At 39.3% G+C, this 16,588-nt stretch overlaps 2 protein-coding genes across 2 annotated transcripts in view; both read right to left on the reverse strand.

Moving 5' to 3' along the window:
* Positions 1–4,326, reverse strand: part of LOC134006104 (zinc finger protein 883-like) — a 137,788-nt gene extending 133,462 nt beyond the window's left edge. The window contains exon 1 of the mRNA XM_062445185.1: positions 4,265–4,326. The gene's annotated coding sequence lies outside the window, so the exon portion shown is untranslated. The remainder of the gene's footprint in view (positions 1–4,264) is intronic.
* Positions 1–16,413, reverse strand: part of LOC134006127 (CD226 antigen-like) — a 126,186-nt gene extending 109,773 nt beyond the window's left edge. Inside the window, exon 1 of the mRNA XM_062445213.1 lies at positions 16,176–16,413. Coding sequence (XP_062301197.1) covers positions 16,176–16,245 — 70 coding nt within the window. The 5' untranslated portion in view covers positions 16,246–16,413. The remainder of the gene's footprint in view (positions 1–16,175) is intronic.
* Between the last annotated feature and the right edge of the window lie 175 nt (positions 16,414–16,588).

A 16,588-nucleotide genomic window follows, 5' to 3' on the forward strand; every position in this document is an offset into this window, starting at 1 on the left:
AGCCTGGGTGGGCGGGATAATCACCATGGAGACAGGCGAGTCATTTCCTGTCAGAGCAGGTCAGAAAGAAAATGTAGATCATTTCCTCTGTACACATAAACTGTTTCCTCACAGTGCCGTTAAGATATACTCATTCTGACTCGCCATGCATGTCGTCTCCCCATCAAAACAACAGATGATGTGGTTAGTGACAATTAATGAACTAACAACTGATCAAGATTAAGGTGGAGTTATGCAGGAAAATGACAAAGGTGTAGTTAGAGGCCAAAAAGCACCTGATAATCAAACAAACAAGTCTGTGATGTGAAAGAAGCCTCAGAAACAACCAGAAAAAAACCTGCAGCTTCTGAGTATAGTGTTTCTGCTGCAGGGAAATAAAGAGGAAGTGCGTTTGTACCATTGTGTCTGAAAGCCTCTGAGCTGCTAACCACAGAAACATGGTCAGGTACATTAACCACAAACAACACCCACCCTGATAGCTGAACACTGTCAACCTAATGCTGACGTGTTTGTCTATGAATTACATTTTATACCCACTAAATTAGTCATTAGTTTCAAATGCCAGAAATCAACGTGTCTCCTGAAGTCAGGCCTGTTTGATCTGGGGAAATTATAGTTGGCATTACCTGTTGGAGATGCAGGGATAAAACTTAGGACAGTATGTTAAAAGCATTGTTGCAGAGGGTTCTTCTTTCTTAAGCATCAGAGAGTCAGAAGCTGTGGACAGAGTCTCTAGTAGTGGAGCTATCTGAAAATAATCCTTCTCTTGTCTCAACCAACAACTTAACGCATTAATTTGGCATAATAAACCAGCCCGTAATAATGGAGGACAAGCATTGCCAAATTTTTGTCATTACTTTTGGGCCTGCAACATTAATAAACTCTTATACTGGGTCCGCTGTGACACTGTAATGTCATCCTCTCCCTGTTGAAAAAAATGCACCATTACTACACAGTGTGTCGTTGCCTTCACTACCCTGCTGGCCAGCCGCACCATTCTTCTCAAATGGAAATATGTTTCTCCCGCCGACTCACAACAGCTGGTGAATTCTTAGGATTTATGCAGTTATAGAAGTAAACGTTCTCACAGGAGGGATCTCTGACAATGTTTCATAAAACCTGTGGCCCCCTGCTAGCCTATAATAGAAATAATGTTAATATTATTTCTGATGATGCTGAAGACACTTCTTAAAATAATTGGCTGCTGGACAGGGAGAGACACCCCTGTACTCCTTTATGTTTTTGATTTAATTAATTGATTAATTAATGTTATGTTGTTATCTAACTAAGTAGTTGTTGTTTACTGTGGCCCCAACTTACATGGGATGTGGGATGAGATGGTGGGATTTATGCTGGGTTTCTTTCCCTGTAATGCAGACGCTCTGATTTTATGTAAAGTTGATATACTATTCTGTATTGTCTGCAAAAGCTGAATTTAAAAAATGGAAAAAAAGGAAAAAAGTACTTTTGTTTCTGCAGCTTACTTGCCCATTCACACTCTCACACACAGTGATGTCAAGATAACATGCAGGGTGCTGGCACAACCAGCAGGAGGGGTTTGGGGCTGAAGACACTTTGACATGGGACAGGGGGAGATGGGAATCAAACCACCGACTGTCTGACTAGTGGACGATCCACTCTGCCTCCTGTGCCACAGCTGCTCAGTGCTGAAGTGGAAAAACTACCATAAGACCATAAATGTTGATGTGTAATATGATGCTGGTCGGTTCAAACAAAATATCCCCTATGACCAGTCGCAAGTTTGGACACTCTAAGCCCCCCAAAGTGGAAACAGATACATCTGAGGGGTTGTAGGATGATTAATGGGAGAGGAAAGAAGAAAAAAACTGATAATCAAAAAAACAAGTCTGTGATGTGAAAGAAGCCTCAGAAAGAGCCAGAAATAACCTGCAGCTTCTCAGTATAGTGTTTCTGCTGCAGGGAAATAAAGAGGAAGTGTGTTTGTACCATTGTGTCTGAAAGCCTCTGAGCTGCTAACCACAGATACATGGTCGGCTACATTAACCAGAAACAACACCCACCCTGATAGCTGAACACTGTCAACCAAATGCTGACGTCTGTCTCTATAATACATTTTATATCCATTAAATATGTTTATCTTTCATTAGTTTCAGATACCAGAAATAAATGAGCATCTCCTAACATCTGGCCTGTTTGATCCGGGGAAATGATAGTTTACAGGCATTACCTGTTGGATATGCAGGGATAAAACTGAGTATATTAAAAGCATCACTGTTGCAGAGGGTTCTTCTTTCTTAAGCATCAGAGAGTCAGAAGCTGTGGACAGAGTCTCTAGTAGTCGAGCTATCTGAAAATAATCCTCGTACATCTTAATTAAGGTAGGGGCCTGTGAAATGAAGAACACCTTTGAATGTAGAACAGTCTGAGCCTAGTGATTTCCTGTTTTGCATTGCTTGCATCATCATCATGCATTTTTAGGGTGGTGTTTGGATAGTCTATTTCCTCATCCAGTGCTTTGTCTATTTTAGGATACTCCAGGGTCCTGGCACAACCAGCAAGAGCATTTTGGGGTTCGGTATATTGATTGAGGACAGGCCAAAACTACCATAAGACCATAACTGTTGGTGTGAAATATAGGATGTTGGTCAGTTCAAACAAAATGTCCCTTATGACCAGTCTCAAGTTTGGACACACTTTCTCACTCAAAGGAACATGAAGATGTGGGGCCCCTCCAAAGGGTCAGCAGATAAATGTGAGGAGTGGTGAGATGATTAATGGGAGAGGAAAGAAGAAAAAACTAAGTTCTGATACACAAATGTGTTTTCAGTTTTTGGACTTTTTCTCTAATCTTTGATTTTTGCTGAAATATTGGATCATTTGAACATTTATTGAAATGAAAGCATGTGAGAAGTTTAGAGGGAAAAATCAGCATTTGGTGGAGCTGTTAACAACTCGTAGACATCTGAAATGTGAGCCGACTACACACTGCTTTTTGGTTTCATCTTTAACAATGTGTTGTATTTATAAAGCTTGTTATATTATCCATTGTGTCAAATCTGCATCTGAAAAGTAACTAAAGCTGTCAAATAAATGTAGTGGAGTAGAAAGTACAATATTTCCCTCTGATGTAGAAAGTAGCATCACATGGAAATACTACAGTAAAGTACAAGTACTTCAAACTGTACTACAGTGAAGTACAAGTACCTCTAACTGTACTACAGTAAAGTACAAGTACCTCAAACTGTACTACAGTAAATTACAAGTACCTCTAACTACTTGTATAATACTTGAGTAAATGTACTTAGTTACTTTCCTCCACTGATCAAGAGTGAGTAAAACAATGAAGAACAGACTTGAACCTGCAGGAACAGCAGCAGCTTCAGTTAATGGGCAGCAGGTGGTGCTTCTTTAGACCACAAACAAACTCAGTATGAATAAATAAATATAAGTATATATCACAAATAACAAGATTGTTAAATAAGAAATTACAGAAGTGTGAGAGTGAGGTGATAGAAGAGACGTTTTCCATCTGTTTGAATCAGATTCCAACTCTTACTTTGGTGTTTCAAAGACTACTCAGCACTGTGAATCATCAAGTACTTTTTAATTCTGCAGAAATGTTTGTACACTGGTGTTACATCAATAATTAAACATGAAGTCATAAATGAACAACAAGACAAACAGTAGAGAGATACATTAATAGATGTGAAGCTGCTCTGCACATTTTTTCACCAGTTGTAAGGAAACAAGTTTATAACATCATGGCAGAAAATAATAACGTTTTCTTTAGTAAAACTGAAGCTTTAAACAGAGTCAGACAGCAGCAGAAATATCAACTATTTCCTGTCTTCTCTGTAACTTCAACACAGTTCATGTACAAGTCAAACTAGAACATGAGGAGTTCTTCAGGAAGCGTTTCAGCTCCTCTGATGTTTTTCATTCATGACTCGAAGCTTCAGAACGACAACTCATTGGTTCAGTTCAGAAGTGATACTCTGTGGTGACAGAGGGGATGAGGTCATCATAGTCATCATCCAATCCCTGCTCACCCCGGGTGGGCTGGGTGATCACCATGGAGACAGGTGGGTCATTTCCTGTCAGAACAGGTTAGAAAGAAAATGTAGATAATTTATCAACTGTTAGAGACAAACGTCAAGAATGAACCTGATTAATTGATTGATTGATTGATTGATTGATTGATTGATTGATTGTTTGATTGTTTGATTGATTGATTGATACTTGCTGAGTGTCTGTAAGGTGAGTGAATGATTCAGAGTGTTACCTGTGGGTCTGTGTCGATATAAAGACACCATGAGGAGAGTGGAGATGAAGTACGGACAGAAAACCACTAGGTGGCAGACCAGTGTGAACACAAGCTGGGGGGGAACTGCAGATACAGGGGGCGGGTCTCCAGATTCAGGGGGCGGGGCTGTGGTTGTAGGTTTACCTGCAGAGAGAATCTCACCTGGTCAGGTAAACATGTGGATGAAATAAGTGGTGAAATCAAAGGTAACTTCCTCACCTGTGACAGAGATCCAGCTGGATGGAGACTCTCCATGACTGCTGATGTTACACTTGTAGAGGCCTTCATCAGACTTGGAAACATGGTGGATGGTCATGTGACCTGCAGGCTCAGTCCTGATGAGGGAGCCATCTTTATAGAAATCAGCTGGGAGGTTGGAGGTCTTTGTTTTACAGTGCAGAGTGACATCATCTCCCTCCATCACAGGGAGGACAGGACTCTGCAGGATCACTGATCCACCTCAACACAGAGACAAACTACAGCATTTCATCATTTACACTCAGCTTCATCAATACTAACTCCACAGTCTGATCTTACCAGTGACAGTGATGTTGATGCTGTTACTGGTTGCTCCCTCTCTGGACTCACACCAGTAAACTCCACTGTCCAGTGGGATGATGTAGCTGATGATAAAGGAGGAACCAGCTGATCTTCCCCAGCCGTCTCCACACTCCTTCCTGGTGTCTCTGGTTGTGTTCCTCCTCAGCTTCCATCCAGCAGAGCTGTCGTCCTCCTCACAGCTCAGAGAGACAAACTCTCCTTCTAACATCTGAGAGCTGCTGGGACTCACAGTCAGAGAGGCTGAGAGGAGATTTATTATATTTAGGAAACAACATGAGGAGTCATTTAATGTAACAAAGAAACACTCAGTAGGTCAACAACATTAATCCTGTTATACAGTTAATGTTTCTCAATGCTGCAGTGAAGCATGAACATAAGGTGTCACCATATTTATACTGAACCACTGTATGTGTCAGATAGTTGTTCAGTATTAATGAATAAAGATAAAAATCCTCCATGAAGAATTTAAGAAGGAGGGAAAATCTAACACATTTTAACCAGATGTTGAAAAAAGGAGTGAAATTATCTTTACTCAACAACCACTGATCAGTAAATGTGAGCATTAATGGATGAGGGCTCATTCAAGTGTGAACCAATAAGATGTCAGTTATGGAGAGAAACACAACTTTATTTTAAGGGATAGGTGGACAAGAGAGGATGTTCAAAGATTTATGAAGGTTTGATTGGTTGAAATGTTCACTTACACCCACACTTTCAGGATGATGTCACCATTTAAGATATTCTGTTTAACAGGAAGTAAAAGGCATGTGGCATCATTTCATGGAGTTCACTGACCAAACTGCAGAAGTTTTACTTTAACTTAGAACTTTAACTTCCAGACCTTTACACATATATAAGACATTATCCAGATGTTTCCAGAGGCTGAGGAGGACTAACTAACTGATATTCATCAGCAGAGTGACCCTTCAACAGCTTTACATCATCAGATAAGAAGTTTACTAACCTTGGTTTGTTGTGCAGAACAGCAGAGAGCTCACAACTAAAGAGACAAAAGAACCAACCAGAAACACATCAAATCACCACTAAACTTACACAGATGTAATTAATAGTTAAATATATCAATAATATTTAAATATGAAAGATGATCAAACTATCTTTTTATATTAGAGTTTGGTGTCAGTGCTTCATTCACCTCATAATCAGTTCAGCTTAATCTACAAAATGTTCATATTAATGTCAATAAGAGTTAAAACCAGAACAACATCTGAGGCTGAATGTGTTTAGATTGAAATTTAGATTATTGGAGTGACTGACAAACGTATCTTGTTGCAAGTTAATTATTATATATATTTTATTGACTGTCTACTGTACTCAGAGAGAAAAATCAGTGACCACAGATCATCAGCATTCAAACATCTACAATAAACAGTCCTGAGACCGAAGATCAACATGAACGGATCATCGCTGTATAATCTGCCTCGAAGGTTCACTACAAACTATAACGTCTTTCACCTTCCACGTTAATTTCTCTTCCTGTCTGCTGCATTCACTTAGTTTATTGATGCTGATCAATAAAATATTATTTTAAATCTAATTTAGTTTAATTTCAAGATGTTTAAATTAATTTAAAAACATATATCAGTATTGTCTATAACTCAGCTGACATGTTATAAGTATAATAATTTAAACCTGGACAGTACAGATTGTACAGATTGTACTCACAGAGCCACAGAAGAGATGTTTGGTCCATGCTGCCTCTCAGTGATGTGAGAACGACTTTGTTTGTTCACTGCAGTTAAACCCAACTTCCTTCCTTTGTAGGTGTGAATGCTGCTTTGTGGTTTACTTTGCAGGAAACATGCTGATTTACAAAAAGTTTATATTATTCTCGGACATGACAGCTTAAGTTAACCCTTCATTATTCTCAATAAAACCAAGTTACTGAATAAGTTAAAATAACTTTAATAAATAATGTACTTTACTGTTGGGTTCATCAGTGATGGCAGGAGCTGCCTGTACACTGAGGCAAATGGGCATTTTGCCCCCCAATCAATATTTAAGAAAATATTTTTGGATCATCACTTTAATGTGGAGCTGAATTAAGAGCACATTTTCTATTGTGTTCAGGAGAGGCCTATATCGCAATCAAAAAGCCCGCTCTGAGTTGTCCTTTTTCCCCTCAAACAAAGGAAAGAGCGCCAAGGGTGCTCTCTGCCCCCTACCTTCCCCTTGGTCTAGGGGCAAACCACCCTGGGTACGCAGGTGGTCGAGTGGTTAGAGCACATGCCATATACACAGCCATGTACGCAGATCAAGATCAAACTGAGTGCCCCATATCACTATTTTTCAAGCTACTGTGGCTGTCACATTTAGCAGGACAAGCTGAACGCGGTTTCCAGCGTAGCACAGCCGAGGAGGCTTCCGAACTATGGAAGTGGGCTCGGTTTAATCTGCTCATCCCTAGTTAAATCCTTTGCCCTGTTGCTTTTTTGTTGTGTCTGACTAAGATTTGGCTGAGCTGAAGTCCCAACTCTAATAGTCACAGTTTTCCACTGCATATATATATATATATATATATATATATATATATATATATATATATATATATATATATATATATATATATATATATATATATATATATATATATATATATATATACAGCCTCTAGTAAGATGCCAATGTCACACATCTAAATCCACTACTGTGTCCACCTGTCCCTTAAAATAAAGTTATGTTTCTCTCACAAACTGACATCTTATTGGTTTACACTTGTGAATGATCCAACATCCATTAATGCTCTCATTTACTGATCAGTGGTTGTTGAGGTTTTTCAACATCTGGTTAAAATGTGTTAGATTTTCCCTCCACCTTAAATGCTTCATGGAGGATGTTTATCTTTATTCATTAACATTGAACAACTATCTGACACATACAGTGATTGAGTGTAAATATGGTGACACCTTCTGGTCCTGCTTCACTGCAGCATTGAGAAACATTAAATGTATAACAGGATTAATGTTGTTGACCTACTGAATGTTTATAACTCCTCTCAAAGATTTTCTCTGGCACAGATAAGCCACGCTCGATGTTTGACCAGGATTTATTTTCTTCCTTTAGCCAGCAACATCTTCTTTTGATCATCAAACACAGTGGAAAAATAAAATGATATACATATAACAAACATAAAGACACTATAAGTACAAAATAAATATGAGGAACAGTGGCTTAAAAGGGACACCATACATATTTGTTTATTTACAATTAATTATTGTTGTTCAAAGGAAAAGTTGTCGTAATTATGGGGTTTCACCACAAGAGGAAGTTTGTTGTTTATGGTCGCTCCCAGTCAGCGGAAGTCAATACATGGTTGTGTTGTTCCAATGAATCTAAGAGAGGAGCGCATGATTTACAATGCTGTCCTGTCCATCCACCCCAGATCGCCTCACAGTGCCCTGGCTCGGGGTGTCTGGTCTGGGCACTTTGTGCAAGACGCCCCTGGCTCTGTTGGAGCAGGCCTGCAGCTGCTGCTCCCCCTTTCCCATCTACTCTCCTGGACACACCCAGCTCTACCGCTCAGCCAAATATTTTACATTTTTATTTGATTTATTTTTATTATTATACGATATTGTTGTTACATTGTAAGAATTTAAGTGGTGCTTAAAACTGATTACTACACAGAACACTGCTATGTTCACTGTACAGAGCTAGAAGCACTAACTTCTGACTAACTCTGTACCACAAGCGTCCTAGTGTTCTGTGTGTTACCACTTGTTAAGAGTACACCCAGCAGATTTAATGTGGTCAAGAAAAGCAAGATGAAAACATAAACAGTGTGTAACTGTACAATATAAATATTGAAGTGGGCGAACAGTGGCAGCCTTCATTTTTGTTACTTTTGGGCGCCCCCCCCCCAGATTAATTGTTGTTACGCCCTGTGCCCCCGACCATAAAATTCTCTGGACCCGCCCCCGACTGCGCGCTCACATAAAAGGGTTAAAGGTGCTTGCAGCGTCTGACCAATCACAAACATGGAGAAACCCTGCAGAGCAGCCTACTTTACCATGGAGGAGCAGACCATTACTCTTCAAGAATACGAAGAATTCAAACACATCATCAGGCCAAAAGCAACACTGTTGCCGCAGCAACAGGAAGGAATGCTTGCAGAACATTGCCGACATTAAGTTAGTTTAATATTCAACATGCATTTGACATTCAAAATACAAACCTGTTATGCGCTTCAACCATTTGAGTGAATGATGTCAAACCAACAGTATAACATACAGAATAATATCCCTCATGTACCTCAAGCATTATTTTTAAATATATATTTTGGTCAATTAAAAAATATGAATAAAATTCTGTTTTTCTGCACTTTTGCAGCGATTACTCTCAAGATGTTCTTATTGAGACTTTTTGTCAGGTTTCCTGGAGTGGTGGTAAGGTTATTTATTTATTTAAATTGTAAAACAATTGACGAAAAGATATATTTGAAAAATAAGCCTTGTTGCACATGAGGGATATTATTCTGTATGTTATACAGTTGGTTTGACATCATTCATTCAAATGGTTGAAGCGCATAATAGGTTTGTATTTTGAATGTCAAATGCATGTTGAATATTAAACTAACTTAATGTCGCTTGGTACCTTTCATACAGGATGTCATCGGGACATCAAAAGGATTGCATCTATCCCTAAAAACTCTTTCTCTCCTAAGCGCTCCTCTCACGATCCGCGCACTAATGTCATCAGGATCTTCTATGAATGGGCCATTATCCAAGAGGACTGATTGGTCAGGAGGTGGTGCTTTTATAGTCGTTGATCTCTTATCCAGAACATAACCTGCTGCAGAGCAGGTTCGCCGTTCAGCAGAAGTTACCATGGGGATTTACCATTTACCATGGTGATTTACCCCGGTAAGAAGAACCAGCGTCGTAGGACGGAAAACCCTGAGTTAACCCTGAAGTTACCTCGAAAAGAGAAAATCATGCTTCATAGTACAGACCTCAGGAGTTGAAATATCCCACAATCCTCTGAGCACTCAAATCCTCCACCACGATAAGGTGGTGAAAAAATATTTCTAACATTCATTTTTTCAGTTTTCAGTTTCTGTGGAGTTTTTACACCTGAGTGTCAGAGATGTTATGAGTGATGTTTATTGACTGTTTTCATTCTCTTGAAGCTGCTGAAGAACATCTGGATCATCATCAGGCAGGTCTGGATTATTCTCTGAACGTCCTTTAAGCTTCTTGAAGATCATAAAACCAACAAGACCAACAACAGCAACAAGACCAGAGACAATCAGAGGAACTGTCAGAATTACTCCAAGATGTCCACCGTCTGTGTGTTTTCCAGACTCTGCGTCTCCATCTGTTGGACCCACAGAGCAGAAACAGGTGTGAGGTATCAGCTGTCAGGTACAGTCCAGAAGTATTTGGACAGTTCCACATTTTAGTGTTAAAGGGTTTTATTTCCCTCACAGTTCTTTCTATACTGATGTAAAAATAGTCACATTAAAGCTGAGACTTTAATGTGGTATCCATTATTTTATTTACAAGTCAATGTGCTGAAGCCTGAAGAACAAAACATGTGGAACTGTGAACATACTCCTGTCCAGATGTGGAACTATCATTTCTCACATCTACAAACTCACCTTCAACAATCAGGTAGACGATGCTGCTGAGTTTACTATGATCAGATCTCTTCCTGCGTCCTCCTCTCTTCTCTACATAGCGACAGACATATGTTCCTTTATCGTTGCTGTTCACGTTCTTCAGAATCAGAGACAAGTTACCGTTCTTCATCTCATCGTCCATCAGCTGCACCCGGTTCACATAAGATGGATCCTGGTCTGCTGTCATCAGGTACCCATCTGACTGAAAGTAGACGTGTCTGTCAGGGTTAAGGTCAGATCTGGTCCACTGAACAGTTGTTATGATGACGTTGTTTGGAGCTTCACATGGCAGAGTGACATCATCTCCACGATGTGCTGTTATCTGGAGGTCTAAAGAACAATAAAAAACATCCAGAGGAGAAAAATCAGCTTTAAAATTCTTCACTTTTTATGTTTCATCATTAAAAGTAAAACAAGTGAATGTTCAGTATTGGTATAAAATGTCATGTTTGTCATTTCAAACTGCTCATAAATACAGAATCTGCTGTTATTATTAATACAGGTGAACTGAACTCTTCTATTTGCACATTCTGTGAGTCATTTCTAACTTCTGAAGGATGAATAAAAGATTAGTTTCACTACATTAGGCAGTTCCATCCATTAGTGTTGTTGATGTAAACATGTGGCAGCTGTACATTATATAGTATATATGAATATAGATGATATAGAAATATGTGAGTCTCAGATGATGAAGCAGAGACAGACTCTGGTTTTGACCATGGTTCCTGTGAGTTAAAGCAACATTTTACTCATCAACATCACTGCTGGGATGTGAAGTGGAGGCTTGGCTCCCATTCATTTTCTACAGTTTTACTTTGATTCAGTTTTTGTTGAGTTTTTACATCTGAGTGTCAGAAAAAAAAAATCAAAGAACTGACAAGAACATTCAGAGTTCCTATCAGAATTAGTACAAAATTTCCAGACTCTGAGTCTCCATCTGTTGGACCTGCAGAGCAGAAACAGGTGTGAGGTATCAGCTGTCAGGTACAGTCCAGAAGTATTTGGACAGTTCCACATTTTAGTGTTAAAGGGTTTTATTTCCCTCACAGTTCTTTCTATACTGATGTAAAAATAGTCACATTAAAGCTGAGACTTTAATGTGGTATCCATTATTTTATTTACAAGTCAATGTGCTGAAGCCTGAAGTACAAAACATGTGGAACTGTGAACATGTGATCATACTCCTGTCCAGATGTGGAATTATCATTTCTCACATCCACAAACTCACCTGTAACATCCAGGTAGACGATGCTGATGGGTTGAATCTGATCAGATCTCTTCCTTCGTCCTCCTCTCCACTCTACACAGCGACACTCATATGTTCCTCCATCGTTGTTGGTCACGTTCTTCAGAATCAGAGACAGTTCACCGTTCTTCATCTCATCGTCCATCAGCTGCACCCGGTTCACATAAGATGGATCCTGGTCTGTTGTGTTCAGGTGCCCTTCTGACTGAAAGTAGACGTATCTATCAAGGTTAGATCTCCTCCACTCAACAGTTGCTATGGTGACGTTTGGAGCTCGACATGGCAGAGTGACATCATCTCCAGGATGTGCTGTTATCAGTTGTAGCTGTAGATCTAAAGAACAATAAAAAAACATCCAGAGGAGAAAAATCAGTTTTAAAATTCTTCACTTTTTATGTTTCATCATTAAAAGTAAAACAAGTGAATGTTCAGTATTGGTATAAAATGTCATGTTTGTCATTTCAAACTGCTCATAAATACAGAATCTGCTGTTATTATTAATACAGGTGAACTGAACTCTTCTATTTGCACATTCTGTGAGTCATTTCTAACTTCTGAAGGATGAATAAAAGATTAGTTTCACTACATTAGGCAGTTCCATCCATTAGTGTTGTTGATGTAAACATGTGGCAGCTGTACATTATATAGTATATATGAATATAGATGATATGGAAATATGTGAGTCTCAGATGATGAAGCAGAGACTACTGTGAGTGTGTGGTGAGTATATGGTAGCACCTCCAGGCCCACATACCACACCATTAACACTCTTACATTTAAAGTTTAAGATTTGAATTACATTTTAAATGGTTCTGTAATAAAGGAATACTTTTACTTAATTTGATTTCATATTTTAATCAATAAGTACTTTGTCTTTCAGTAACACTTTCAATAATTTAATAAATGTAATAATAATAATAATAATAAGCTTATTTTGAACCACATCTGTCCCCTCAGCGTATGAATCAGTGTCTGGTTTGGTTGTGAACTCGAGGTTATTGGTAATCATATTTGACAGGTGTCTCTATCATAGTCCCTCACAACTGTCTCACCACCTCATAACTGAAGCTGAACTCACTGTTATCCTGTACAATGTCTGTCATTTGTGGTTCTGTACAAACATGTATTTCCTGTCTGTCTGCTCCTCCTCTGTTGTTCCTCCTTCAACTTTCTTACAGTTTTTCTGTTGAATTAGTTTTAGTGGAGGGTCTGCAGAGGTCAGGGACAATTTTGATTTCAGAGGTGGGGGGGACACAACTGGCTTGAGTACTGAGAGGGCAGGGGCTTGAATAATGCCCTTTCTCGCTAAATCTGGCGACTTTCCAAATGTTTTGGAGACTGACGTGAAAGCATGTATCGGTCTGCAGTTACTGTCCTCCACTGTTTCTAAATACATACTCATCTGTGTTTACTATCTAAGTTATGCTAAAGTTAAATTGTGTCCTAACGCAGTGGTTTTCAAAGTGGGGGCCGCGGCCCCCTGGGGGGCCGCCAGGGGGCGCTAGGGGGGCCTCAGGAAATCTGAGGGAAGATGACAAAAAAGTGCAAATATGAAAGAAAAAAATTAAAATAATATATTTTTAAAAGAAATATAAAAGAAATATTCGAATTATTTTAAAATCATTATTATAAATATAACTTATAATATAAAATTGTCATTCGTGACGTCATGAGGTGATTGTTGTTGACCGTTGATCAATGTTTCTTGGGTTTTTTTTAATTCTTTGTGGTAAATGATAGTAGTTTGTATGTTTATATTTCATTGTAAAGAGACTCTTAAGCGGTTTTGATCTATTTATAAATAAGTGAGGAAGGGGTTAGAGTCATATATGTTTTTTATTTGATTGTATTCCTTTTTTGTTATTACATCTTATTTTTTTGTTCTTGAAATCTAAAATTTAAATAATAATTGAATATTGAATAAAAATAAGGAAATCATTCTAAAAGTCTCTCCACATTTTGTCAGTGGGTTTGCCAAGGGGGTCCCCGGGCAGAGGCTAATGCTGTTTAGGGGGCCTTGGCATGGAAAAGTTTGGGAACCCCTGTCCTAACGTATATTGTAATTTGAGAAAGTCACTACTTAACACGGTCACCAGTTAAACCGAAACGCTGTGGTGGAGCGAGCTAGAGAGTGAATGAAGAGAGGGAGCGCTGACAGTCAGAAAGCCGCTGAATCAGATCAATAAAACCTTATTAGGGCCCGAGCACTGACAAGTCAGTGAGGGACCTATTGCTTTTGCCAAGATTCTTATTATTATTATTCAAGTGACGCGTAATGAATCGCATTTTTGGCGGCCTGAACATACATGAAAACTCATGAAATTCTGCACACACGTCACATCTGGTGAAAATTTATATAATTCAATGTGATTGGACGCAAGCGTGGTAAGGGGACTCGCTAGCGCCCCCACACGTCGGGTCATGTGACCAAAAATGTTCTCGGATCTGCATGAAATTTAAATATGTTACAGCTCTCATCGGATCATGGGGAAATTCATTTTGTGGAATTTTTTTACCAAACAGGAAGTCGCTCACGCGGCGTGGCGTGCACTGATTTTCATTTTTCGAACACCGCTTTGAGGACTTTATGATGTTCACAGAATCATGAAACCTGCCACGTAGGTTTCAAATCATGAGCTCTTTCATCTGATACCACATTTTGCCCCAACAGCTCAGTAGCGCCCCCTAATGCCTTTTCCCACTTAGGATGTACAGACAAACTCTAAAACTCACCAAATTGGACACACTCCTCAAGACTCACGAATATTATTTTTTGGTATAACCGCAACCTTTTAAGTGCCAAAATGACTCTACAGCGCCCCCTAGAACATTAAAAGTTGAAGCCCCGCCTTCTACATGCACGTACATCAACGAAATTTATGATTCATATATATCATGACCAGACGCACAAAAAAGCCTCTTGGACTCATACCCTAAGTCCAACAGGAAGTCGGCCATCCAGGCAAAAATGCTCAATCTTGATGATTTTTTGGCCCTTCACCCACATTCCTTTATGCTTAGAAGTCACTCAGACTCATTTGTGGTCTTAGTTTGCCATCTAGTGGAGACATTAAACCCATCACACAATATTCACTTAAAGGCACAGGAGCAAAGACATCTACATGCCAGTTTTGACAGCCCTGCGACCGCCGCACGCACCGACGTGCATGTACGGCGTTACAGTTTGGGGGAAAGCTGGGGGTGCGAGGGCCCTTCGACACTGCTTGCAGTTTTAATTTTCTGATTGTTTCACAGCGGTTATGTTCAACAGCACTAATAAACTTCCCCACACACCTCCACTCAACCCTGCAGCTCACACACACACACACACACACACACACACACACACACACACACACACACACACACACACACACACACACACACACACACACACACACACACACACACACACACACACACCTCCACTCAACCCTGCAGCTCAGCCTCAAACCTCTGTTTAAAACACAGCAGCAGCTTTATGCTGCTTTAGTTGCTTCACTTTAAAAAGTCTTAATGAGATCTTCTTTATTTCCATCTGTACAATAAATCAACGCTGATCCTGATCCACTTCTGTAATTTGTGGTTCTGTACGAGCATCTATTTCCCGTCTGTCTGTTCCTCCTTATAGTTTCTGACTGTTTTTCTGTTAAAATAGTTTTAGGTAGTTTTTCTTTCTTTGAGTGAAGAGTCTGAGTACAGGATGATGTATTACTGTACACACTGTAAAAACCTCTGAGGTAAAAGGTAACAAACTAATAAATAAACTGTGTTCTTCACTTCTGTGACGATGTCAAACATTATTAAACCAAAAGAAGCTGAAGACAGCAGCAGCCTGATGTTTGTCTGCAGAGAACTATGTGAATAATATTCAGTCTAACAGGTTATGATCTTTATCTCCTGATGTTAACCTCTGTTAGGACTCATCATGTTAACCTCTGTTAGGACTCATCATGTTAACCTCTGTTAGGACTCATCATGTTAACCTCTGTTAGGACTCATCATGTTAACCTCTGTTAGGACTCATCATGTTAACCTCTGTTAGGACTCATCATGTTAACCTCTGTTAGGACTCATCATGTTAACCTCTGTTAGGACTCATCATGTTAACCTCTGTTAGGACTCATCATGTTAACCTCTGTTAGGACTCATCATGTTAACCTCTGTTAGGACTCATCATGTTAACCTCTGTTAGGACTCATCATGTTAACCTCTGTTAGGACTCATCATGTTAACCTCTGTTAGGACTCATCATGTTAACCTCTGTTAGGACTCATACGGACTTTGATATGAAACTGCGCAACACCGCCATGACAGGGCGAGTCAGTTTGGAAAGCTGCCAGCGAGCACATAACACTTTATTTTTTAAAATATTTAATATTGATCAGTAACAGTAAGTGAAGCAGAGTTTCAGAGTGTTCAGTAAATATAAATATCACACAGCTTACCTTCAGAGACAGAACAGGACAGGAAACATATGAGGAGAAACACGGATAAAGTAGATTTTAAAGCAAACATCTTTCTCTTCTTCTCTTCTTAGTTTCCTCAACAAACTTCATTAGTTGATTAATCCAGACCAGCGACGCTTTAAACAGATAATTACACAGTTGTAAGTTTGGAAGTGAATCTTGATTTCTGATTATTTAGTCACGTAGCTGCTCCAGTCGCTAACTGATTGAATACTTTCGATTTCCTTCAGAAGTCAAACTGTATTTTTTACCTCGAACTTTATTTAAAGCAGTATACACGTACAAAACCTGTTCATGCCGGAGGGGAAAAGGGATCGGTCCATTCATTTTGTAAGTCTGTTTAACTTTCCTTCTTGTTTAAACTCCTCTGATTGTGGTGTATACAGTCTCAT

This window comes from Scomber scombrus, chromosome 23 (assembly GCF_963691925.1).
Source record: "Scomber scombrus chromosome 23, fScoSco1.1, whole genome shotgun sequence".
In the NCBI taxonomy this organism is placed as follows: domain Eukaryota; kingdom Metazoa; phylum Chordata; class Actinopteri; order Scombriformes; family Scombridae; genus Scomber; species Scomber scombrus.